The 27,809-nt window shown below is 41.0% G+C and overlaps 1 protein-coding gene across 1 annotated transcript; it reads left to right on the forward strand.

The window, feature by feature from the left end:
* The first annotated feature begins 1,160 nt into the window (after positions 1 to 1,160).
* Tm4sf4 (transmembrane 4 L six family member 4) lies at positions 1,161 to 27,537 on the forward strand. The gene is made up of 5 exons (XM_028882136.2): positions 1,161 to 1,657; positions 2,355 to 2,444; positions 12,094 to 12,230; positions 23,971 to 24,160; positions 26,996 to 27,537. The coding sequence occupies exons 1-5, from the start codon at positions 1,484 to 1,486 to the stop codon at positions 27,011 to 27,013; spliced, it is 609 nt and encodes a 202-aa protein (XP_028737969.1). The 5' UTR covers positions 1,161 to 1,483; the 3' UTR covers positions 27,014 to 27,537.
* Positions 27,538 to 27,809: the final 272 nt, after the last annotated feature.

The following is a 27,809-nucleotide window of genomic DNA, read 5'->3' on the forward strand; positions in this document are numbered from 1 at the left end:
TGTGTAACCTTTGAATTTACTGGTTACAGTTATCGTTTTTTTTTTTTGGGCAGGCCTAGACAAGTCCCAGGCTCTGTCCTTGAGCTGCCATGGAGGCTGGCTGGCCTAGCATGTTCTGACTGGGACTGACTCAGTGGCCCAGGCTCTGTCCTTGACTCATACATGTAGCTCTAAGTTGGTGAGGGGTCCCAGGAAGTAAACAATTGACTGAACCTTGAGTGGTGAGAGTACATGCAGAAAGGGAGCTACTGCAAGGACTATGTCTTTTGTTCATGGCCCTCTCAGAAACTGCTTGCTCAAGCCTCAGGAAACTGAAATTGAGGCCTGATCTCTGAGAGAAGACTGAGCAGCCTGTTATGGTGTCTGCTTGGTTCTTTCAAATGCTCCATCACACAGTACCAGGGCAAGTCAATGCTCCATCACATGGTACCAGGGCAAGTCACTGCTCCATCACACAGTACCAGGGCACATCAATGCATCTTGTGGAGCTGGTCGAAGTGTGGCTAAGACATCTCAAGCAACACAAAGCAAGCTAATAACTGAATTGTGCTCTTGGAAGTTAATAAAACTTCCAGTATGGATTGTTTTACCTCCCCCACATTGTAACTGCTGTTCACTCATGTCCCCTCCATTTTTCTTCCTCTAGCGCTCACTTGCCTTGCTCTTTAGACACAGGTTTCTATTCCTGTATAAAAGGAACTAAACAGCCCGACTAGGAAAACTGTTTTTGTTAATTCCATGGCATGTCGGGAAGAAGACAGAATTTAATTACCTAGTTGAGTAAACAAGTAAAGAAATACAGCAGCCGGGCAATAGAATAAGTAGCTGTTCCGATTTTATCCTTTAAAAAAGCCCAGGCCTGAATTCAGCATTATTCAATTAGGCCATCCAATTACTTCTGTACTGAGGAAGACAAGCCCTTCTGGATAAGCCTGTGTTTCAGGCTTTCTGTGAACAAGACCAAAGAAGAGCCAGGCAGATCATTCAGTGCTTGGGAGGCATAACATTAATCAGGATGTTAGTGGATTATGAGAGCGATTTATGTGGTGCCTGGGGGAATACTTCTTTATTTGGGCAGGGACATGGAGATATTAAAGGAACAGTGCTACACACTGCCTGCCCCAGCCTTCTCTTCGGTTGCAACCACTTGAGTGTCTTGTCTGTGCTGGTGGATTATTAACAGAGGTTATTGGTCACCATGGCAAAACAATTGAACGATTGCACAGAACGTAATCTCATTTATGGGGGTGAAAAAAAAAGACGTCAGGTCAGGGATATAAATGCCCATCGCCATTGAGGGCCTGCTGTAGCTGGGACGTGAATAGACTCCAAGGACACGGTTCAAAGAGCTCTGACACTTGGTCCCAAATTTCTTACTGAACCTAGTACAGCTACTGAAACGCGCTGCCAAAACCTCTGTGGAGACCCGTGAAGCAGGTGGTGAGGAGCCTTTGATCTCTGTGCTTTACTGTGCCACCCCAGCATGTGCACTGGGGGCTGTGCCAAGTGCCTGGGGGGCACCCTCATTCCCCTGGCTGTGTTTGGCCTCCTGGCGAATATCCTGCTGTTCTTCCCCGGAGGAAAGGTGATAGATGACAACAACCACCTTTCAGAAGAGGTCTGGTACTTCGGAGGAATCCTGGGGAGCGGAGTCTTGGTGAGTACAGAAACGTTAATCTTCCCATAAAAGAGAATTCCCCTGCTCCCACCCTTTTCCATTCGGTTCTTAGTACCTGGGATGCCATTCCGCAACCAACAACCTTTATGTACTGAAAAGTAGTGGCTTAATATGCTTCCCCTTCCTATTAGCGGCTAGGGAGACCTTGGTTTATTAAAGTGGTTCATCCCCAAGCTTGGGCTGGAATCATCATAGGACGTTTGAGACCAGAGAAGCAAGTTAACATCCATTTGATTGCTTTACTCCAATAAAATAGTGCCAATAAGAATCATGAACAGAACACAGTGCTTTCTGTAAATGGACCGAGTTAGAATGCAGAGAGGTGCAGGAGTTGTTGCTTAGCTCTCAGTCAAGACTTCACCGTTTCTTGACCCCTTGTTTCCAATACGGGTGGGAGCTCCAGGTTGTAGTATGACACCAAGACTCTTTTCCTTGCCCTAACCCACCCTTTAAATGAAAACTTGAGATGCCCGCTCTTAAAATCTCCTCACACAAGTTGGTCGGTCAGGCCAAATAGAACCCCCATACTCAAAACTACCTATCTACCCGGGAGGCGTGAGAGCTGTTAGGTCTTGCCTGCCTCCTTACGCGCTGAAATCGGAGGTATTCACTGGCCAGAAAGAAGTTCGGGCTTCCCTTCCACCCCAGACACTCTGAGCACTTCTCTTGCTGACAGATGATCTTCCCGGCGTTGGTGTTCCTGGGTCTGAAAAACAATGACTGCTGCGGATGCTGTGGCAATGAGGGCTGCGGGAAGCGATTTGCGGTGAGTTGTCATGGGGTCAGTCGCCAGAATCGCTCTGGGGTTCACTGCTGGCTTGTGCTGGGCTGCACGGGTGGGACGAACAAGTGACCAGCCCCAACCAAGACTCCTGGGACATCGGGTACAGGATTAAGCTCTGATTCTCACTGGTACAGAATAATAAGAATAAATACATTAAATTCCACAACCTTCCTACTCAGAGGTATAGAGACATTGCGTTTTACAAGTACCCAGCAATGTTAGAGCTTTGGAACTGGAGTGACGCCACATAAAAAAAGGCAGAGGTGGGGCCACAGGCTTCCCTTTGCCACTAAGAAGCCACCAGAACTTGAACCAATCATATCTTTCTTCTGACCCTGAGTTGCCTCATCATTAAAGGAGACCTGGGGCAGTATAAAAGATGTTATATCTCCCCTCCCTAATTGCTCCCTAAGCTCCCTTCTTTACCACAGCCAAGGGCACTATTTCTGGAGGCCCAGCATTTTGCACTGCCACCCAGAATCTGCCTCAGGATTTCAGCTTCCTCTCCTGCTTCATGTGGCCATCCATCTTTTAGTTGGTCAACTGGAGACTAGGGAGGCATAGATGTTCCCAGGGGAGCATGAGGAATGCCGGCATGCAGGTCAGGTCCCATTTCTGCAACTGGGCAAGTCACCAACCGTAACATAAGCGGGTTGGACGGGATCAGAATTCCCTAGATATGGACCAAACCTTGGTACATAGATATGTGTGTCCAAACAACAAAGAATGTTTTCTTTCACTTATCTTCCAGTTGCTTTCATTCTGTAAAGAAAAGAAAGTCTTATTTTGATGGGGATAAGTCCTTTCTGTTTCTAAACCATCAAACCTCCCTTCTAACAAAGGAAGAACAATCCAACACAAGGAACACAAGCAACATTGGGTGACTAAAATTTAATAGCGCTATGTTCATGTTTGCTTAAAAATTTCAGTTTTTCTTTCAAAATAGTGATATAAATGAATAAAACACTTGGCTTACAAACTATTAAACATTTAGGTATATGATGAGGAAAAGTATGATGAAGGTAGCCCCTGGGTTTGATGAAGAGTAAAGGATGCTCCTGCTCCAGGTACCCAGGATTCGTGTTCCCATCAAGGTGACCCCTAAGCCCACTTTAAATTCTTGAAAGTCTATCTGCCCATTCTGAAACAGAACCACCTTGACATTTCTTTCTCACCATCATCTGTCCATTTATTCAAAAAAGAAGGTATTTACCAAGCACACACAAAAGACCGTTGTGCTCTGTATAACACACTGAAGTTTTTTGTATGGCATCATATTCATAGAATATCACTTCTAAAAATCATCGTAAGTGCTGAAAATTGTCATTTCAGCATTTAAAATCATCATTTATGAAGAGTGTAAGAAATGGCAACAATTCATTTGGTATAATTGTATCAAATGTTGTATATACTTGATAATATTTTCATATGATTAACTATAAAATAAGTGCTATATAATTTACTTTTTTCATTGGACCATTTATAATTTGTCAACTTTGAAAGATAAGTTGGAGATGAAGGTTTGAAAAAAGTAGCAGTTAAGGAATTTGAATGAAAATAAAGAAAAACCACATCTTAGAAGTCTGTCTTTGCATTTCTGATGCTGGGCAGAACTAGATGATGACTGGCTGCTAAAACAATAGGCGTGCAGGCTGAGAGGTGCACAGGCTTGCTTGTGTGTTTCAGGGTTTCTCTATAAATACAGTGAGAACTGAAACTGTGTTCAGTGTATTATATACAAAACTTTAATTTCATTAGATATAAATGAAGTAAAGAATACAGCAAGAAATTCGTGTTGTTCCCAGTACAGTTGAGCAAACTTGTTCTGAAATATTTGTTCTGGTCGATATATATCATCTACCAGGGCTCCTGAGGCCTCCAATTGGGATCTGCCCTTGGAGAGGGTTGAGGATGGCCACACCCTACCCACCAGCTGTGCAGACTGGAATCCAAGGCTTTAAGCTTAGCTACTGGAGACCAACCAGGGCACCGTGGCTGAATAGTCAGCACCCCGGTTTCTTGGTTTGGATGCTTTTGTTCTTTAAACAATGATGAGTGCACAAAATACATCTGTATGTCTTACTTCTTTTCAAATGACAAAAAAATTAACCCAGTATCACTGGCCTCACAGCACAACCATAGCCTATCCTATGTTGGTATGGCCTGTGCTGACATGGCTTTAGGGTTCCAAACTGGTTGCTTGCTGGAACCTGATAGTGTCCCAGTTCCCCTCCAAGACCATATTTATAGTCCAAGTCCCATGCTTTGTAGCTGTACTCCTTCTGTTCAGAGGCTCTGGGACACCAAGTGAGGCAGTTAACAGACATATTGTCAGAAATACACATACACACACACACACACACACACACACACACACACACACACACAGCTGCATCATCATTTAAACAGTACGATGGTAACCATCTGAATTATTTTTGTAAATACTTAAGGCATTTCCTTACAAATAAACACTGCCCCAGTTGTCTGTGGAGCTCTGAGAAGCCCTGCCAGCAGAAAGATCTATGAGCAAACACAGCAGAAGCCAGAGCGGCAGTCTCCCCTACCTCCACTGGCACTGTTATGTTTTTCTAGAACATTCCCCAAATGTTCACTGAACTTACACCATTCTTGTCCCTCAGTAATAAAAAAGCAAGAATTGGAAGGTAGGTAGCTATGGAGATAAAGTGAATTTGTAACCTATAAACATCCTTGAAATTACCTAATTCATAGTTGCATTGGGAAATCTGAGAAAATGAGCTAGGCAGCCTCTGTCTCTCTGTCCCTCTCTGTCTCTGTCTGTCTCTGTCTCCCTCCTTCCCTTCCTCCCTCTCTGTCTCTCTCTGTGTGTCTATCTCTCTCTGTCTCTCTCTGCCTCTTCATCTCTTTCTGTCTCTCTGTCTTTATCTCCTTCCCCCCTCTCTCCCTCATCCTCTCTCTGTCTCTCTCTGTGTCTCTCTCTGTGTCTCTCTCTTTGTCTCTCTCTGTGTCTCTCTCTTTGTCTCTCTCTCTCTCTCTCTCTCTCTCTCTCTCTCTCTCTCTCTCTCTCTCTCTCTCTCTCTCTCTCCCTCTCATCTCTAACCCCCAACAGGCCCCTGTGAGGGGAGGAGACAGCAGCTCAGCCCACAGGTCTGAACTCTCTCAGATAAATTAGGCAAATGTGAGCCAGGAAAAACAGTAAGAGCAGGTACCATTCAGGGTGGCCTTTGAAGCCCTGACCTGGGTTTGTTTTTAGGTCACACCCTCATCTTCCCATGCCTAAGAGTCTCAGTGACTTCTAACTGGTTGTCTGTGTGGTCACTGCCCCCTGTACTCTCTTTAATGTTTGGAAAATGTTGATCTCTCATGGTCCAGTGGGACAACTCACTAATTTTATCAACTCGTTCACTTTAGTAAAGGGCCATTTAGAAACTTTGGACTTGACTCAAAGTTGAGCGTCTTTAATGATGGGATGAAAAGTAGATTGATAAAGGAGATAGCTGGGGGCAAGGCAGACATTTCAGCATTCTTAACTTTATCAGGTAATAAATCCAGATGTCCACACCCAGGCAGGGCAATGTGGTTGACTTTTTGAAGGAAGATCTTGGTCTCATCATAAGGCATCTGTGAGCAATTGAGTCAGTGCGTCTTCCTGTGCTCAGCTCACCACTGCCCCCTACAGACAGATCCTGGATATCTAGCTCTTTATTCTTCCAACAGTTGATTGGAGGAAACTCAAGAAACGCAATGCTTTTAAAGGATGTGTTATCATAAAGTAAGAAGTTAAAGTGTGAATCTACATTTTTTACTGTTCTCTACTCTTCAAAAAATGATCTTCTTTGGCTAGGAATGACACTCAGTAGTAAAATGCTTATCTACCATGCATAAGCCACTAGGTTTCGTCCCCAGTGTATCAAAATTTTAAAGAAAAAAACAAAACAAAACAGTAAAATGCCCTGTTGCAAATTGGATCATGGAAATGACATTTGTTAACTTTCAGAAAGACATTACCAGAATCAGAGAAAGATTAGTGTAACAAAAAGGGAGAGAAACCCCAGGTGAGTGTTCGGCGTCAAAGACATATAAACTCTGGGGAAATAATTGCCGGGCGAATAAAGTAAAAAATACCAGGAGGGGTGAGAGGGGGTTTTTATACTTTCTCAGGCTTAACCCTTACAGAAACCCTTTGAGTTACACAATAAAGTCCTCATTTTATAAGTGAAGAAACCCAGGACCCTGATAGGGAGGTCATAAAGTGAACATGAGTTAGATGGTATCTGATTACAGGACTTTCTTATCCTCTGTTTCAAGAAAAGCTTTTACAGCATACAATGTGTGCATGCATGTTTAGCAATGTGAACAGAATGTGTTTGTGGATGTAGCTCAGCAGTAGAACACTTGACTGCAGAATGTGTTTGTTGGGGTATAGCTCAGCAGTAGAGCATTTGACTGCAGAGTGTATTTGTTGAGGGATAGCTCAGTGGTAGAGCATTTGACTGCAGAATGTATTTCTGAAACAACAATCTAAGAGGAAATCCATTTACTTTTGTTTTTCTCCCTAGACTTTTGCATTTTGTATTTGTAGAAAGGAATGTGAGGGCACAAAAATAAAATATTACAGCATAATAATAATAAATTATTACATACTAATATTCAGGTATTGAGTGTATTATAGCATCACAGAAATTTTCCTGAGAATAAGCACAAAAGATCCCTGGTGTCTTATCAGTGAGTGGCATGCTGGGTATTATTTAATAGCTCACTCTCAACTTAACCCTGAGAAATATCTGGTTCTTCTAGAGGAATCACTAGTCGCTACTAAACAGGTTCCCTTACTCATTATTATTATTGAACCTTGTTTTATAGAAGAGGAAACGAGGCAGAATGATTAACTTCTCAAGGTCATGTGGGAGAAACCAGGACCTAGAGCCAGCTCCTGCTACCTGTAACTCATACCCATGATCATGACACAATAGTGTCCCTCTTTTCTATTTATTCCTTTCAGGGAGATAAAGCATGCTGCAGGGCAAAAGCTAGGATGAATGTTACCATTCTGGACTCCCAAATCTGGCAGGCAGAGCTGCTTTCAAGAGGCACCACCTCAGAAACTGTCCCTGATCTTTTGCCTATTCACTTTAAATATTATCAGTTTGGGAGTGGCTACCCTAACATATTTAATTTGATCTCAGTAAATTCCCATTTAATAAAAGAAGTTTTTATCATAAAACCTATGATAAATGGGACTTAATCTATGCTGGTTTTAAGACAGATCATATCTGGCTGGATGTGGTGGCACTAGCCTTTTATCCCAGCATAGGGAAGTAGATGCAGGTGGATCTCTGTGAGTTCTAGGCCAGCCTTGTCTACATAGTGAGACCTTGTATAAAAATAAAAAAGATAATGTATCCAACTAGTGAACTTGACAACTTTTTAGGACTTTTTTATGTGATATGAATTAAAGCAACATGATGTGATTTGTCTGCTCTAAAAGATTATGAAAATTAGAGTGTTTGTTTTATTTCTTTTTAAGGATGGGGTATTTCAAACTGGAACTCAAAATAGAACATACCACTCTCCTCTAAATGTGTAACCCCATGCCCCATTCTTTTTCAGATACACTATATAGCAAAATAAAGCCCAATCTATTCACTTAAGAATGACTACATTTCTCTCTGTGTCACATTTCCTTCATTCTTGAGAGAAAGTATTGCCATGAAGTCCACGAATACCAGATCCATGAATTTTAAAACATTTTACTGCCAAAAATTTCAAATGACCTAGATGAAGTTTTTTCAACATAGCAGCCACGTATGTCTACTGAGGAAGTGGGGAGTGCCTGATCTATGCAAACTATGACTGTATTCCAAAGAACTGATACAAAAAAGACACATATTTTATTCTAATTACAATGTTGGAATGATAACATACTAAATATGTAAAATTAAACAAAGTACAAGGCTAAAGTTAATATCTTCTGTATTTTCTTTAAGCTAGGACATTCACATTATATATGAAATTAATATTAGTCAGAGGTGGTCTAAGAGAAGTTCAAATGGTTACGCTTTGATAAAAGGGAACACCATCCCCTTGTTGATGGTTTTTGTTAATCTGACTTCTCATTTTCCTAAATGGGGATGTGTTTACCTCTGTACTCACTCTTTGCCATTATCCTCTTACAGTCTAGGTGAAAATTATATATGAACACCCTCTCAAAATAATCTTTACCTTTTTTTCTAGACAGGGTCTTATGTATCCCAGGCTGGTTTAAACTTGACATATAGCCAAGTATGACCTTGAATTTCTGATCCTCCTGCCTCCACCTCCAGGATCATGAATTATAGGTAGGCATCATTGTGTCCAGTTTTGAAAAATACGTAAAATAACATTCCCTGGATTTTAAAGGAAATTCATTACATTAAAGGGTTCAAAAAATATTAAAACAGCCAATGAAATGTTAGCAGAAGTGCTTTTATACTAACACATTGAATAATAAGATGTGGTATCAAGTCTATCAGAATTTCAAATTAATGACAAGTATTGACAATGGTTGCATAACTATAATGTGATAAAAATCTATAGGCAGTTCAAGACCAGCCTGGGCTACTGAAGTCCCTATCTTGAAGAGGGTGGGGGGACATTCTACTGCTCACAGCATCTCCAGTAAAGACTCACCTTGTGTATGACCAGACATGTGCCTGGTGACATGTTTAGAGGGGGTACCTAAACTCTTTTACCCAGAACTCTCAGGAGGAATAGTATGAGTTGAATTTTTCCTTTCACTACCTGCTGGGTGTGGAAATCCTGGGTTATTTTAGCTGAAGGAGCCTCCTACTAGATGTGGATCCCTCCACTCTTGTTTGGTCCAGTGCTGCTGAGAGTGTATCAACCAGGTCTCCTAAGAGACCAACCTCCTTTCCTGGAAATGTAACTCCTTTTTAATACAATTCAAAGATTCCTATATATTCAGTGAGTAATAGTTTAATGATTTCTGCCTAGGATAGGCCAATACTGGGAGATCAAGTAAGCAGAAAGCTATTTTAATTTTAATTTTGTTTTATGTCTGTGAAAAAAACAATTTCACTCACAAGAAAACTTGAAAATAATACAGTGTCCCACATTGGTAGCCATGGAGTGTGGAAATGTAAGGGTGTGGGTGTGCTACACATTTGCATGGGTAGTAGGTAGAAGACTATTGGTGAAATTATTAAGGCCACTCCACATACTCAAAAGGGAGGTTTATTTTGTGGGGTAACTCACAAATAAAGGGATAGGCTACAGGGTCTGGGTAAGACGTGGCGCAGTCCAGCAGTGTTCTCTGGAGAACTCTGTTTGGTCTACGTCTAGCGTCCATGGTCCGAGAACCAAGAGAAGGTGGCGCATCCGGATCTCTGGTCTTCAGGGCCCTCTCTTGGCCCAGCCTTGTAGGCGTGATAGTTACCAAAGCCTCAGTGGGGGTTAGAACTTCCAGACCAAAGCTGGAATGGCTACCCACTACAGAAGGCACTGGGCTAGGAGGAAGGAAATTTGGATTCTTAATGTAGCTCTGCCACCTTCTAAATGTGTGACTTGACTATGAATGGGCTCAGTACTTAGGAGGTGGAGGGAGGAGGATTGGAAGTTCAAGGTCATCCTCACCTACCTAGGGACTTAAGAGAATCATGAGCTACATGAGACCTTGTTGAAAAAAAATTAAGACTAGGCTTTGGAAGCAAGCTCCACTACTTTAATATTTATTGTCTTGATTTTTATCTATCTCAGTTTGTTGTGGGGGAAGTATAGATGATAATAGCCCCGTCACAGGCGTTTGAAAGGATAAACATTCTACGCATCTGCACAGAAGGCTCTCATCAAGTCAAGTCATTTTTATTAGGTAGAGTTGGGATGGTTGCACCAAGTGGTATTTGAGGTCTTCAAAATTACTAAAATATAATTCTAAAAATACTTAATCATCTTTGTAGAAGAAATTGTGGCTTCTGAAGGCTCTCAGCTAGTTTGAAGATGTGAGGGACCCTTTAACATAGAATCTATTTTTCTGGGAGAGAATCCAGTCTATCTCGAAGAGAATGCAATCTAGCACATGTCAGCAAGTTTTTCCAGACCATCCTACATCTTTGTCTAAAAGAAGATGAGGCAGTATAAGAAAAAACTGCCCTAAATTTAAGATTTCACTCATCATGCTGAACATTCTCTCCATTCCTAGAGTTAAATAACCTAACTATGTGTGACAGAACAGCGATTTTGTTGGAGGTGGCATGGAGAAGCCACAAAGGCAGACAAGAAGCCAGTTAAGTAAGCTCCCATGCACCCAACAGGATCTCACAGGGGTTCACAGAACCCAACTCACAGATTCAGTAAGACCATAAATACCTCAAGAAAAAAGGAAAACCGAGTACAGAATTGTCTCTTATTTTCCCAAAAGGAAACAACCAGAACAAAGCTTCCAACAAAAACCACCTACCAACATTAATGCACAAGCATGCACTTATAGACATACAGTTAACACATTTATATACACAGTGTGGAGTAGAAAACAAATTTGACATCTTTTAAGCTGGAATGTTTATCCCAGTCACTTATTTTAAACATACTCATGTTTCTTTGATATTAGTGGTTTTGTTACTATATACACTATATGCCATTAACAGATTAAAATATCCTTCATGTCTGCTTGGACACACATACTTCCCTTTATTTTGAAAGAGGGCCTCATTGTATAGCTCCAGATATCCTGCAACTTACAACATAGAGCAGACTGGTCTTGAACTCACAAAGTTCTGCCTGCCTCTGCCTCTGAGTGCTGAGATTAAAGGTGTGACCCACTACACCCATGCTATTTCTAATTTAGAATGGAGACTGAAGAAGTTCTACATATCTCTAATCCTAAACATTTTATTCTTAAACAGGAGTTAGCCTGAATGGCCTCCAGGATTGCTTCTGTCATTTGCATTCTAAAATTCAATTTTGATATTATTACTGCAAAACCATCTTACCCTATCTATACTACTAATTAATCTCTTTCACATAAAAATATCTTGAACTGGAGTTGTTGAGGTTGCTTAACATAGAAGAGAAAACTGTCAAAAGTGAAGCATTGTTGAGGCGACCTTCAGATATTTTAAGGGCCACCATCATATAGAAAGAAGATGGTATCCTTGTCCTCAAGGAGTGTACCTAGGACCAGAGTGGAGACCCTCTAGACTCCTAGTCTTCAGCAGCATAAGCAAGATCTGTGTGCCACATAGGACACTTGACCAGAAAAATTTTAACTTTGCTACTAATCCCAAGATGCTTTTCTCCTGTAACAGCTTGGCCTTACATATTGGTGCTATAGATTTTATTCTCATCATATATATGAATATATATATACATATATATACATATATATACATATATATATATATATATTGATCTGGAGGTACAGCCATTGTTGCAGTCCTCAATCAATCAATAAGTGAAAAGATGGGAGTGGAGTAATAAAGGGAACATGACACAAAGTTTCATCTGAGAGAGCTATAAGTCCACCTGTAATCACAAATGACTCCTACCCTATGGTCATTAGTCATTAGTATCAGGCTGGGCAGGTTTGCTGAGCAGTGTAGCCAAGCAGAAGCAATCTGCACAGCCTAAGAACTTTGGTGTCTCTTCTCCCTTTCAGATGTTCACCTCCACACTGTTTGCTGTGATTGGATTCTTGGGTGCTGGATACTCATTTATCGTCTCAGCTGTCTCCATCAACAGGGGTCCTAAATGCCTCATGAGCAACAGCACATGGGGATACCCCTTCCATAATGGGTAAGCCTCCACTGTACAATGAACATGATGTCATGGCCCCTTTGCTATGTATTCTCAACATGTTGCCCCTCGAAGCAAAGATGACTCTGAGTTTAAGAGAACTTGTATAGACCTCACCTCTGATTGTCCTTTTGACAAACACAAGAGAAATAACAGGAAGAGTCCACCTTAACTTTCAGAGAAAAATTTGTTGTGTTGCAACTCACAACCAAACACTAGCAGATTGTATTTAATAGTTTTGTCCTCAAAGGGTGTGCCTGGGACCAGAGTGTAGAACATCTAGATTCATAGTCTTCAGTAGCATAAGCAGAATCTTCCTGCCACATAGAATGGTGACAGTCTCAGCAGAATGCATGAATTCCTATTTAATTAAATTCCACAATTACACAGCCATATTTCAAGTACTCACTATGTGCTTGTGGCTTGTAGCTACTGTGTTGAATAGTAAAAGTATAGAACATTTCTATTGTGGCAGATGTTCTGTTAGATACCGACACTCTGTCCTCTGAGAAGTTTGGACCGCTTCTCATTTGTTCATTATCTCAGACCCTCTATTCTGCACAGTGGCTGAACATCCTTGGGGGTCAAGAAATACGGCTGCTGGATCTTCTAGCACATAGAGAATGGGTCCATTAAAAATAACTATGTGGTATACCAATAAACAGCTGTCCTTCAGCATCTTCAAAGGCTCCAGGACATCTGTAGTTGTTGATGCACAAGTACCTTGCACAGACTTATAACAGTATTTGCGTATTGCTTATAATACTTGATGCAATGTAAATGCTATGCAAACAGCTGATACACCATTTTGCTTGGAGAACAATGACATGTTCATTATGGATGCAATTTTATCAGTTATTTATGATCAACTTTACATATGTGGTACCTGAACATGCAGAGGGATGACTGTAATAACTTAAACTACTGTTCGTTCATTTACAATATGATCCTTAGAAACTTCGAGAACTGTCTTCAGACTGGGGAGGTGGGAGACACTGACTCTGACCTGATGGTCTTGGTGTGTTTACAGGCAGCAAGTACCCCAATCCTATTCTCACAACTAAACAAGCACAGATCTATCACCTGCACATCATATGCAGTGACTCCAAGATGTTTTTTTGTTTGTTTGTTTTGCTATGGAAAACCTTCATACCTTGCAGTGAATGGTTGAGACGCCAACACCATAGGGTTGGATTGAGGAATGTAGAATTCAGACATCAGCACGCTGAGCCTTCTCTTGAGATGTTTTGTCAGTAGCTCAGTCCGTCCCCTAGTAGGTGTCAGGAAAGCAGTGGGTTATGTCTTTCTGAAGGACCCTTCTGCTATTACTTCCATCAACACTGTCTTGCAGTGTCAACCATAGCTTCCTGTTGTGTTCTGCTGTGTGAATAACATTGCCCTCCATGCACTTAATGTCAATCAGCCTTCAAAGACAAAGGGCAGAGAAGGAAATACAATGGGGCAAAGCACCACTCCAAAGCAATACAGTAGCCTAGAGGTTCTGATGGGAAAGACCGCTCACACTCCCCTGGAATAGGCAAACTCATGCCCTGGGATGGAATCAATGACAAGGTCAGACGAGTGGCCATTGCCCCTGTAGATAACACCAGAAATGTCAACAGAGGTAAAAACAGGAAACCATGCTTCAGAGTGCTGTGTACCTGTGCTTCGGAGGAGGCCTGTTCTCCACCATTCTCCTCCCAGCTGCTTCCTGTGGTTTACTCTCATGCATGCTCTCATCTGATGTCACTCTATCTGTTTCTCACAGTGACTAGTCAGGTGTCAGGTGATATTTCAGAATGAGAACAGCAGAGGCAACCTTATTGGAAGGGACAAGATTTTGGGATTCTCCCATCTCTTTTCACTGTACAAGAAGAAATTACCCCGGATTAGGAGTGAGGGGAAGTGGCAAGTGTTCCCAAGGTGGCCTCTGCGATCCCCGCTTGGAACGTAAAATTCAGTTTCTCAGGAACTAGAGAGGTATCCTAGGAGAAAGAGAACTGCTAGGAAACAGTTCTGCTTCGCGTCCCTTTGTATAGAACTTTCTTTCACCCAACTCTTCCTTTCTGAGACTCTGAGCCACCCTAAAGCTTTGATCTTAGCCACTGAGGAGGATGCAGGGGGAAGAGCATTGGATGCAAATGTTCAGTTGCAGGGGAGAGGTACCCACACAGGACACTTTTATTGTTTCTCTTCTGGTCTATGCAAGAGCTGAGTATAGGGCACAGACCTCCACATGGTGGCTGGATCCAGAACCAAATACAATTAAATATTCTTCCTGAACTATCAGTTAAGACTACTGCATCATAATCAAGATTATTGCCACATATCACTCATGTCTTCTCTGAAACCGAGGTGACAACAGAGTCTATCCCATAGGCTCCAGTAAGAATATAGTAGCATAATAGGCATAAATCACTTCCACAATTCCTGTGAGTTTCATAAATAATCATATTTCTATAACTTCTCAAATATAGCTTTGTGTAATGGTAAAAGAACTAGCTTAGGAATTTTGCAGACCTAAATCAAATCCACACACCTCCATTTATTAGCCTCAACTTTCTTTTTTTTTTTTTTGTGATATATATTTTTTATTTTACAATACCATTCAATTCTACATATCAGCCATGGGTTCCCCTATTCTCCCCCCTCCCACACCCTCCCCTTACTCCCAGCCCACCCTCCATTCCCACCTCCTCCAGGACAAGTCCTCCCCCGAGGACTGTGATCAACTTGGTAGACTCAGTCCAGGGAGGTCCAGTCCCTTCCTCCCAGACTAAGCCAAGTGTCCCAGCATAAGTTCCTGGTTTCAAACAGCCAATTCATGCATTGAGCACAGGACTTGGTCCCACTGCCTAGATGCCTCCCAAACTGATCAAGCCAATCAACTGTCTCACCTATTCAGAGGGCCTGATCCAGCTGGGAGCCCCTCAGCCTTTGGTTCATAGTTCATGTGTTTCTATTCATTTGGCTATTTTTTTTCAATAATTGAGTAAAACTGAAATTTATTATAAGCCACAGTCGTCCTAGGGACCTCCATGCTATATATATATATAGCCTTTATGGTTCTATGGGTTGTGGTCTGATTGTTCATTTTATATCTAGAATCCACCAATGAGTGAGTACATACCATAACTGTCTTTCTGGGTTTGGGTTACCTCACTCAGGATGATTTTTTCTAGTTCCATCCATTTGCCTGCAAATTTCATGCTTTCATTGTTTTTCTCTGCTGAGTAGTACTCCATTGTGTATATGTACCACATTTTTTTCATCCATTCTTCCGTTGATGGGCATCTAGGCTGTTTCCAGGTTCTGGCTATTACAAATAGTGCTGCTATGAACATAGATGAGCATGTATCTTTATGGTATGTATCAGCATTCTTTGGGTATATGCCCAAGAGTGGTATGGCTGGGTCTTGAGGTAGTTCGATTCCTAATTTTCTGAGAAACCGCCATACTGATTTCCACAGTGGTTGTACAAGTTTACATTCCCACCAACAGTGGAGGAGTGTTCCCTTTGCTCCACATCCTCTCCAACATTGGTTGTCATTGGTGTTTTTGATCTTAGCCATTCTAACAGGTGTAAGGTGGTATCTCAGAGTCGTTTTGATTTGCATTTCTCTGATGATTAAGGATGTTGAGCATTTCTTTAAATGTCTTTCAGCCATTTGTAGTTCTTGTTTTGTGAATTCTCTGTTTAGCTCTTTAGCCCATTTTTTAATTGGACTGTTCAGTGCTTTGATGTCTAGTTTCTTGAGTTCTTTATATATTGTGGAGATCAATCCTCTGTCAGATGTGGGATTGGTGAAGATCTTTTCCCAATCTGTTGGCTGTCTTTTTGTCTTATTGACTGTGTCTTTTGCCCTGCAAAAGCTTCTCAGTTTTGAGAGGTCCCATTTATTAATGGTTGTGCTCAGGGTCTGTGCTGTCGGTGTTTTATTTAGGAAATGGTCTCCAGTGCCAATGCGTTCAAGAGTGCTTCCTATTTTCTTTTCTATTAAGTTTAGTGTAACTGGATTTATGTTTAGGTCTTTGATCCACTTGGACTTGAGTTTTGTGCATGGTGACAGATATGGATCTATTTGTAATCTTTTACATATTGACATCCAGTTATGCCAGCACCATTTGTTGAAGATACTTTCTTTGTTCCATTGTATAGTTTTGGCTCCTTTGTCAAAAACCAGGTGTTCATATGTGCATGGATTAATGTCAGGGTCTTCAATTCGATTCCATTGGTCCGTATGTCTGTTTTTATACCAGTACCAAGCTGTTTTTATTACTATGGCTCTATAGTAGAGTTTGAGGTCCGGGATGGTGATGCCTCCAAGGGTTGCTTTATCATATAGGATTCTTTTAGCTATCCTGGGTCTTTTGTTTTTCCATATAAAGTTGAGTATTTTTCTTTCCAAGTCTGTGAAGAATTGTGTTGGGATTTTGATGGGGATTGCATTGAATCTGTAGATTGCTTTTGGTAAGATTGCCATTTTTACTATGTTAATCCTACCTACCCATGAGCATGGGAGATCCTTCCATTTTCTGATATCTTCTTCAATTTCTTTCTTTAGAGATTTAAAGTTCTTATCAAAAAGGTCTTTCACTTGTTTAGTTAGTGTTATCCCAAGGTATTTTATATTATTTGTGGCTATTGTAAAGGGTGATGTTTCTCTGACTTCTTTCTCAGCCCTTTTACCATTTGTGTATAGGAGGGCTACTGATTTTTTTGAGTTGATCTTGTATCCTGCCACTTTACTGAAGGAGTTTATCAGCTGTAGAAGTTCCCTGGTAGAGTTTTTGGGGTCACTTATGTATACTATCATATCATCTGCAAATAGTGAAAGTTTGACTTCTTCCTTGCCAATTTGTATCCCTTTGATCTCCTTTTGTTGTCTTATTGCTCTAGCTAGAACTTCTAGTACTATATTGAATAAATATTAGCCTCAACTTTCTAATCTCCAGAATAGGTATGTTCATTCTCTCAGTGAGTACTTACCGAAGGTTACTTCTATGCAGGCAATACATGCCAGGCAACACCTCCTCATGACAGGAAAGATCTGGACCCCCAGTGCCAATCAAGGCCAGCTCAGTGACAGCCGCTCATGCACTGAACGCTCTCTGTGCTGGGTGTGGGAACAAATGTCGTGGAGACGTCCCTTGGGGGTATAAGGTCCTAAAGAGAAGAAGAGCAAATGGGCAGACAGTGGCAGCATGTGGGTGCAGGGCTTCGGGAGAGGGAAGCCTGGAGCCCAGGAGTGCCAACCCACTCCTGCTCCCCACTGCATCGACTCCCGAATCCCTGCCTGAGCACAGGAGGAGAAGTCTGAGCTTCTCCTGAAGAGGTGGCACTGCCTTGGCCTCACAAGGGGTCCCCATCTCTTTCCTCAGCTCCCTTTGCCTCACAGGTGTGGACACACGGTGAGTTGCCAGGTCCATAGAAAATCCAGGACCCTCTCATCTAGAGGTTACATAGCATTCAAACTGTACCTGTTCTCTGGATCTCTATGAACCTGAGAGCTTGTGGAGAGACTAAAGTCTGAGGACGTGGTGAGAGGCAGGCGTCCCACAAGCCTAGCCACCATGGGCCAACTATTCCACCTTAGCATCTTAAGCTCTTTACAAAAGCGTGCCTGCAAAATATTGTACAGTTTTAATCTTTGTAGTCACTACATTTAAGAACGGTAAAGACGAGGCTGGATGTGAGGGCGCATGCCTTTAATCCCACCACTCAGAATGCAAAGGAAGAGGATCTCCATGAGTTCAAGGCCAGCCTAGCCTATATAGCCAGTTCCAGGATAGCCAGAACTACATAGAGAGACCCTGCCTCAAAATAAACAAACAAAACAAAAAAAAACTGTGAAGAGAGAAATAACTACAGACAGATGAGTGCTTGACATAAAGGAAATGTAGTGTTATGAAGGAGGTGTATTATGTCTGAATTCTCATTATGTCACAGATAGCAACACTGATGCCAAGGAAAAGTAGCTAATTTAGTAAGGAACATCCACCTAATAAGCAGGAAGTCTAGCTTTAAGCCTAGCTTCATCTGAAACCACAATAATGCCAATGCTCTTTCCATAGACTAAGTAAAATAATGACGACATTCGTGTTTATTGGTTGCTTGCTATGTACTGTTGTAAAAGCCTTAATCTTACCAGCACATGTAAGCCTCTCAATAGTCCTACAATGTGCCTGATAATGTTATTCAAATCCAGTTTACAGAGAAGTACAAATCTGCACAGCAAGCCACTGCAGCCTCTGCACTTATCAAAGGTGAAGGCTTGAACAACATCCCATTTCTAAATGAAGAACAAAACGAGGCTAGACATAGCTCAGTGACAGTGCCTAGCATGTGCTAAGCCCTGGGTCCTGTCTCCAGTTATAGACCACCTTTTTTTTAATCCCCAACAACAGTATCTCCTCCCTCCTCTCCTCCCAGTTTCCCCCCACACCTCCTCCTGCTCCCCTATTCCTCCTGCATTTCTATTCAGAAAAAGGGCAGGCCTCTCATGGATATCAACCAAACATGGCATACCAAGTTGCAGTAAGACTAGGTACCTCCCCTCATATTAAGGCTGAACAAGACAACCCAGTGTGAGGAATAGGTTCCCAAAGCAGGTAACAGAGTTAGAGACAGTCCCTGTTCCCACTGTTAGGAGACCCACAAGAAGACCAAGCTACACAACTGTAACATACATACAGAGTGCCTAGGTCAGTCCCCTGCAGGCTCCCTGATTATCAGTTCAGTCTCCCTGAGTCCCTGTTAACTCAGGGTAGTTGATTCTGTGGGTTTTCTTGTGGTGTCCTTGACCCCTCTGGCTCCTACAATCATTCCTTCCACTCTCCTTCAAAATATCCTGAGATCAACCTCATGTTTGGCTGTGGGTCCCTGCATCTGTTTACATCAGCTGTGGGGTGAGGCCTTTCTGATGACCATTGGGTTAGGCACCAATGTACAGCAGAATATCGTTAGTCATCATTACATTGATTTTTTTTCCAGTCATGTTTGGTTCTATCCTAGGTCTCTGGGCTGTCTAACCTCTGGGTCCCGGCCCTCCAGGCAGGGTCAGGGGTGGACTCCCTCTCCTGTCATGAGTGTCAGGCTGGATCAGTCTTCAGCTGGCCACCCCCACAATCTCTGCACCACCTTTACCCAGCACATCTTGTAGGCAGGACAAATTGTAGGTTGAAGGTTATGTGGCTGGGTTGGTATCCCAGTTCCTCCTCTGAAAGTCTTGCCTGGTCATAGGAGATGGCCAGTTCAGATTATGTATCCCCTGTTGCTAGAAATTTTAGCTGGGTTCACCCTTGTAGATCCCTGGGAGTTTCAATTGCATTAGGTTTCTACCTCACCATAAAATACCCTCTTTTTCCAGTAATCTCTTTCAATACTCTCCTCCTCCACCCCCTCAACCTGATCCCTCCTGTTCCCATCTCCACCACCCTCTAGTCCACCCATGAAATCTATTCTATTTTGCCTTCCCAGGTAGAATGAAGCGTCCCACCTTGAGCCCTCCTTGTTACTTAGCTTCTCTGGGTCTGTCGATTTTAAGATGGTTATCTTTTACTTTACAGATAATATCCACTTATGGATAAATACATGAGTAAATGTCTTTCTGGGTCTGGGTTGCCTCACTCAAGATGATTCTAATTTCATCTATTTTCCAGAAAAATTGCTAATGTCCTTGTTTTTAACAGCTGAGTAATACTCCATTGTAAAAATGTACCAGATTTTCTTTATCCATTCTTTGGTTGAGAAACATCTAAATTGTTTCCAGTATCTGGCAATTAGGAATAACGCTGCTATCAACATCGTTGAGCAGGTGTCCTTATGGTATGATGAAGCATCCTTTAGGTTTATGCCCAAGAGTGGTATAGCTGGGTCTTGAGGTAAATCAATTCCCAATTTTCTGAGAAACTGCCATATTGGTTTCCAAAGTGGCTGTACAAGTTTGCACTCCTACCAGCAGTGGGGGAGTGTTCCTCTTGTTCCATATCCTCACAAACATGAGCGGTCACTTGTGTTTTTGATCTTAGCCATTCTGACAGGTCTAAGATGGAATCTTAGAGTCATTTTGATTTGCATTTCCCTGATGGCTAAGGATGTTGAAGATTTCTTTAAATGTTTCTTGGCCATTTGAATTCCTCTACTGAGAATTCTCTATTTAGATCTATATCTCATTTTTAATCAGATTATTTGGTTTTTTGATGCCTAGTTTCTTGAATTCTTTATATATTTTGGACGTCAGCCTTATGTCTGATGTGGGGCTGGTAAAGATCTTTTCCCATTCTATGGACTGCTGTTTTGTCTTATTGATGGTATCCTTTGCCTTACAGAAGCTTTTTGGTTTCATGAGGTTCAATTTATTAATTGTCCATCTTAGTGCCTGTGCTATTGATACTCTATTCAGGAAGTTGTCTCCCATGCCAGTGTGTTCAAGGTTATTTCCCACTTTCCCTTCTATCAGATTTGGTGTATCTAGTTTTATGTTAAGGTCTTTGATCTTCTTGGATTTGAGTTTTGTGCAGGGTGATAGATACAGATCTATTTGCATTCTTCTACTTGCTGACATCCAATTAAACCAGCACCATTTGTTGAAAATGCTTTCCTTTTCCATTGTATAATTTTGGCTACTTTGTCAAAAAGCAGGTGTCCATAGGTGTGTGGATTTATGTCTGGGTCTTCAGTATGATCCCATTGGTCCACCTGTTTGTTTTATGCCAATAGCATGATGTTTTTGTTACTATAGCTCTGTAGTACAGCTTGAAGTCAGGGATGGACATGCCTCTAGAAATTATTTTATTGGGCAGGATTGTTTTAGCTATCCTGGGTTTTTGTTTTTCCATACAAAGATGAGTATTGTTCTTTCAAGGTCTGTAAATAATTGTGCTGGGATTTTGATAGGGATTGCATTGAATATGTAGATTGCTTTTGGTAAAACAGTCATTTTTACTATATTAATCCTGCCAATCCATGAGCATGAGAGATCTTTCCATCTTCTGATCTCATCTCCAGTTTATTTCTTCAAAGACTTTAAGTTTTTGTCATACAAGTATTTCACTTGCTTGGTTAGAGTTACATCAAGATATTTTATATTATTTGTGGCTATTGTAGAGGGTATTGTTTCTCTGATTTCTTACTTGGCCCATTTATCATTTGTATATAGAAAGGCTACTAATTTTTTTAAGTTAATCTTGTTTCCTGCCACTTGACTAAAGGTGTTTATCAGATATAGGAGTTCCCTGGTAGAATTTTTGGGGTTGCTTATGTATATTATCGTATCATCTGCAAATAGAGAAACTTTGACTTCTTCCTTTCCAATTTGTATCCCCTTGATCTCCTTTAGTTGTCTAATTGTTCTAGCTAGCACTTAGCGTACTATATTGAATAGATATGGAGATAGCAGACAACCTTGTCTTGTTTCTGATTTTAGTGGAATTGCTTTGAGTTTCTACTTAATTTGTGGTTGGCTATCGGCTTGCTGTAAGTTGCCTTTATTGTGTTTAAATATGTCTCTTGTATCCCTGATCTCTCCAAGACCTTGATCATGAAGGGGTGCTGGATTTTGTCAAAGGCTCTTTCAGCATCTAATGAGATGATCATGTGGTTTTTTTCTTTCAGTTTGTTTATATGGTAGATTACATTGACTGATTTCCATATATTGCACCATCCCTGCATCTATGGGATGAAGCCTACATGATAATGGTGGATTATCTTTTTGATGTGTTCTTGGATTTGGTTTGCAAATATTTTATTAAGTTTGTTGTTGTTGTTGTTGTTGTTGTTGTTGCATTAATGTTCATGAGGGGAATTGGTCTGTAATTCTCTTTTTTTGTTGAACCTTTATGTGGTTTAGGTTTCAGAGTGACTATGGCCTCAGAGAATGAATTTGACAATGTTCCTTCTGTTTTTATTTTGTGGAATAATTTGAGGAGTATTGGTATTAGGTCTTCTTTGAAAGACTGATAGAATTCTGCACTAAAACCCTCTGTCCCTGGGTTGTTTCTGGTTGGGAGATTTTAATGACTGCTTCTATTTCCTTAGGGGTTATAGGTCTATTTAAATTGTTTATCTGATCTTGATGTAACTTTGGTAAGTGATATCTATCAAGAAAATAATTCATTTATCTTAGATTTTCCAATTTTTTTTTGGAGTACAGGTTTTTGAAATATGACCTAATGATTCTTTGGGTTTCCTCAATGTCTGTTGTTATGTCCCCCTTTTGCTTTCTAATTTTATTAAATTGGACATTCTTTCTCTGCCTTTCAGTTAGTTTGGATAAGGATTTGTCTATTGTTGATTTTTTTCAAAGAACCAACTCTTTGTTTCATTGATTCTTTGTATTATTCTCTTTGTTTCTATTTTTATTGATTTCAGCCCTCAGTTTGATTATTTCCAGCTGTCTGCTCCTCTCGGGTATGCTTGCTTCTTTTTGTTCTAGAGCTTTCAGGTGGACTGTTAAGTTGGTAGCATGATATCTCACCAATTTCTTCAGTTAAACACTTAGTGCTATGAACTTTCCTCTTAGCATGGCTTTCATTGTGTCCCATAAGTTTGGGTATGTTGTACATTCACTTTCATTGAATTCTAGTAAGTCTTTAATTTCTTTCTTTACTTCTCCCTTAACCCAGTAGTCTTCTACCCTGGTTTCTGTTCCCAATTATGCAACACCTTTATAAAAAATGCAAAGGAGTTCCTTCTCTTTCTTCCGCTGTTCTCTCAGCCTCAGGGCTTCTTCTGTCATTTTGAAGAATTTCCAAAATGTTTGGAGGAGGAGTACAGTGCACCCAAGAGTTCCTAAGAAGCAGAGGTCATCACAAAGACCCAAAAGTAATAAGGTCTTTCCCACTGAGGCCCTGGAAGTGGGAGAGAGTAAAGGAAGGGGGAGGGGCTAATGTATGATTGTTAGCATGTAAGAAGCCCTGTGACCTCACAACTCCCACCCACTGTCTCCAGGGGACCATACTTTTCATTTCTCCCTCAAGATATCTCACCTTTAGATTGTAACAAGCTCTCTCAATACAGGTAACATAAAATGGAAACACTACAGTGTCTCTTGATTCAAAAGTGTATACAAAATTTAAGTCTTTTCCTGTGTGGAATTCCTATATGCTAACAAAAATATATTTGAGTCACATTTACAACTTATTTAAAATCAGCCCTTTTTTAAGATTTATTTTTTTTTATATATGTGTGTGTTGTGGAAATGTGTGCACAAGTACAGTACCTGTGGAGGCCAGAAGAAGGCTTTAGATCCCCTGTAGCTAGAGTTTATAGGTGGTTATGATCCTCTACAAGAGCAGTACAAACTCTTAATGGTGGAACTGTCTTTTAAATCCCTATTTATTCTTAAATTTTGTTTTTGTTTTATGTGTATGGGTATTTTCCCTGTGTGTACATCTGTGCCCTGTGTGCCTGGTGCCTGAGGAAGCTATTAGTATGTTTGTGACTGGGACAAGTCACGTGAAGTATCCATGCCTCAGCATCCTTGTTTGTAGAATGAAAGAAAAAGGGTCCTGGGTTTTTGTGAAGAATCAACAAGTAAAGATGTGAAGTGTCCAGGACAGCAACTTGCATGGAAGGTATACCCAGGGAGATATGCTTGGGTTCTTTTTACAGCTATTATGGGGTCTTTCATCACAGAGCTTGTCCTGCACAAGAGAAATGGTAATGGCAAATTTCTAGTCTAAGGAATCACACACATTGACAAATGACTTTTTCCTCCTGTTTCCCTGTCACCTGCAGTGATTATCTTAATGACCAAGCCTTGTGGAGCAAGTGCACACAGCCCCAGGATGTGGTCCCCTGGAATCTGACCCTCTTCTCCATTCTGCTGGTCATTGGAGGGATCCAGATGGTGCTCTGTGCCATCCAGGTGATCAATGGGCTCCTGGGAACCATCTGTGGAGACTGCCAGTGCTGTGGCTGCTGTGGGGTAAGTCAGGATGCTGTTGTTTCTTCTTAGAGCAAAGGAGGCCCAGTTAGGCCACGATCACCATGAGATGAAGGAGTAGAGAGTATGGCTGCCTGGGAAAAACGCGGCCACTCTGGGGCTCCCGCAGCTCATACAAACAGCAGTGCCGTGTTATTGCGCATGTAGTGAGTAATGTGCCCAGAATGAAACTGACCACACTTCCCAGCCTCCCACCTAGCTCTGTGTGTGTGTGTGTGTGTGTGTGTGTGTGTGTGTGTGTGTGTGTGTGTGTAAAACATTTATAGAAGGGCCCCAGGAAGTGTTTGCCAGATGGGCGTGTTCCTTGCAGACTATATCACATCTAGGCTAGAATTCTCACTTCTGATGAAAAGGATCAATGCAGAGCGTAGACAATTTCTTATACAAGAAGAGAAAGAAAGGAGATCAGTCTAGATTACTTTCTAAATTCCATCATAAAATATCAATAACAAAATATAAAAAATAGAAACAAATCTATAGATAATAAAACAGCCTGATTATTTCAACACATAACCAAATTAGATCAATTTAGATCCACACACATTTATTATAAACAGATTGAGATGTGAATAAAACAGTATTTTTTTACATTTCAAGTAAGCAATAAATATATGAAAATATTTGTGAAGACACATCCATAAAAATATATAATGGCCTAGAAAGTCTCCCTCACTCCCTTTACCTTCTACTCACCCAATTTCTCCTAGGTTCTTCACTGTATAAAGCTACATAATTTTTTATATATCTTCTCAGGCTTTTTAAATTATTTATATTTAACATATGGAAATTCATATGTATATTCTCCCTAAAACTATAATAATATTGAAAACACTAGACTAAGGATACAGTTCAGTGGTAAAACATTTGCCTAGCATGCATAAGGCTCCATTAGCAGCACCCAATATGTGTGTGTGTGGGGGGAGTAATTCGAAAATACAATGTAAAACTTACACATTAAATAATATGCAATTAAAAAATAAAATAATAACTGAATAGAAAAAAATCCAATGAAAAGCATGAAGTTGGAATTATTTTAAACGAAGACTGACTCCTAAAATTGTCCCTAAGTAGATCAGGTTGGCCTGAAAGTCACAGAGATGCTACTGAGCTCTGGGATTAAAGACATACACCACCATGCCTGGTCTTTTTTTAATCTTTAAACAATTGGGAAGGCTGATTACCAGTTATCAACCAACAAAGAACTTTTGTGATAGCAATTAAGAAAATTGAGCATGTGGGGCTGGAGAGATGGCACAGTGATTAAGAATACTGGCTGCTCTTCCAGAGGACCCAAGTTTGATTTTCAACATCCAAAGGGTAGCTCACAACTGTCTGTTAAATTCAGTTCAAGGGGATCTGATGCCTTCCTCCGGCCTCTCCAGCATTAGACACAAAAGTAATACACATACATACATTTAGGCAAAACAACCACACACATAAAATAAAAATAAATAAATCTTTAATATTGAACATTTAAATCTCACAGTCGTTCAAAATAAATGAGTACTTCCTAAAGCCAGCTAAATTGATAGTTGTAGTTTAGCTGGATGGTAAACTTCCTTTCCAAATTTATTAAGACTAGAATTGCTTCTTGATAGCTAATAATAGTTTGCTAAATCTAAGGATATCTGTCCATTTAAAGTCATTGCCCATAAATGCCAGTATGTTGAATCTTTTCACAGTATTTAATTTGCCAAGACTGTATTTTCATGATATAATGACTAAATCATTGATAGCAGAGAGACATCGGGAAGATTCGTAGTTTTCAGCCTGTGGGCACAGGGGATTGATGAGTGAATCACCAGAATTCCTTTCTTCTTTCCTTCTTTTAGACCCCTCTCCAATTTTCTTATTTTGAAAGCAAATCAACAGAAAATTTAAAGGGACATACAATGCACACTGAATAGTCTCACCTGTATCCTTGGTTTATCAATATTAGTTACCCCTCCCTTTCTGAGCTCTTAAAAAGTGATTCGGAGACTGTGAAACACGGCCACTCGCATTTCAGTGCACACCTGAGCAGTCCTGAACTCTCACGGGGCGTCCTTTCTTGTGGGAAGCTTGCCTCTCCCTCCTTCATCCCTACCCCAGTAACATGGTTCATAAAGAGTCCACTTCCACATCTGCTGTCAAGCAGCTTAAGCAAGGTGACTGACTTCTCAGCATCCCGCTGTCCCGGCTGCCTGTTGCCTCGCTTAAGGGCAGGTCAACTTTCATGCACTCAAGCTGAGAGCCTCCAGAGTCTGGCATGGTCCTTAAATAAAGTGAAAGATGGGAAGCTTCCTTAACACCCAAGCTGCGAGAACTGGGTGAACTAGCGACCACGTGCCTTGAGTTGTTTACTTATAAAATGGGAGCATCAGCTCCATGGCTAACATTACTAGCTCAGTGCCTACTGCAGGGTAATAGCTACACATTGGTTTTTGCACTCATGAGACTCAGCATATGATGCTTGTAATTGTTTACTCACTGTGTTAAACGCAGGAAGAAGGCATAGGCTTAATGAATGGAGCACTGTGCCTGGGTTCTGGGTTCCTTGCAGCTTCCAACAAAGTACTTCTTTCATCAAAATTGTGTTTACTCATCAACGACACACAAAAAAAGAGGACAACGAAGCTTCCATGCTTTTAACTGACAACAAGCCACAGATTAAAGTCTGAAACTTAAGTCAGCAAACTGTAGAAAGCACTCAGTAGGAAAACCACTAATGGACAAGAGAAGTCAAAAGGAAGAAGAGTTAGGGGAAGGTTAGAGCAGGGAGACAGTTGGCGGGGGAAGGGCATCTTAATTAATTAATTTTCTTTTCCTACCCTCTAGGGTGATGGACCAGTCTAACTGGTTCTGAGGAGCTGCTCCAACTTTACAGCACTTCCCGTGGGAAGACACGCCCCCAGGACACGCCCCAGACTTGCTCATGAACCTTACTATTTTCTTTTTTCAAATAAAGAAATAATTGGGTAACTTTACAAATTAGCTCCCTTTTAGAATTCCAGAACAAGTTCAGGGCAGATTTTTCATGATTTCCTCCAAAAAGAAAACGTAAGCAAGATGAAATCCTCTGTCCTACCACACGGCTTCTTTGTATATAAAGATGTTCATATTTTAGGAAGATTTTCCTAACTCAAAGAGAAAAACATTAAAGTGAAAACCAGTTTTTCAGGATGTGTGGACAGGGAATGATTGCTGTATGATATGTAATTTTTCTGTGCAGCCTTTTGGGGCTAACTTGTCTGGGCTATTTGTGACTAGTTTTATGAGCCTGTCATCATTAGTCAGGTTTCCCACATGTATATTAAATTTAATTAATTAAATTCAGAATTAAAATAATAAACATTGTGTGTATTAGAAAGAATGAGTCATACCTGCTTGTCCTTTTTCTTTTTATAAACGCATTCTTTCTCTGCTTTTCTGCTTATTGTTTTACTTTTTCAGCTTTTTTTTAATGAGTCTTTTTTTATGATGTCCAGCTGTAAGGCATTTTCTCAATTAGTAATCAGTCAGGGAGGGCCCAGCCTGTGGTGGGTGGTGACATCCTTGGACTGGTGGTCCTGGGTTCTATAAGGCAGCAGGCTGAGCAACATGTGAATCAAGTGAGTAAGCAGCACCCCTCCATGACCTCTGCATCTTTTGG

Source organism: Peromyscus leucopus, chromosome 6 (genome assembly GCF_004664715.2).
Source record: "Peromyscus leucopus breed LL Stock chromosome 6, UCI_PerLeu_2.1, whole genome shotgun sequence".
Lineage (NCBI taxonomy): Eukaryota > Metazoa > Chordata > Mammalia > Rodentia > Cricetidae > Peromyscus > Peromyscus leucopus.

Excerpts from the sequence above, each read along its gene's own strand:
- Tm4sf4 (XM_028882136.2), top strand. The coding sequence starts at position 1,484 with ATGTGCACTGGGGGCTGTGCCAAGTGCCTGGGGGGCACCCTCATTCCC. Across the intron at positions 1,658-2,354 it reads TCCTGGGGAGCGGAGTCTTG|ATGATCTTCCCGGCGTTGGT; the intron begins GTGAGTACAGAA and ends TCTTGCTGACAG. Across the intron at positions 12,231-23,970 it reads GGATACCCCTTCCATAATGG|TGATTATCTTAATGACCAAG; the intron begins GTAAGCCTCCAC and ends TGTCACCTGCAG.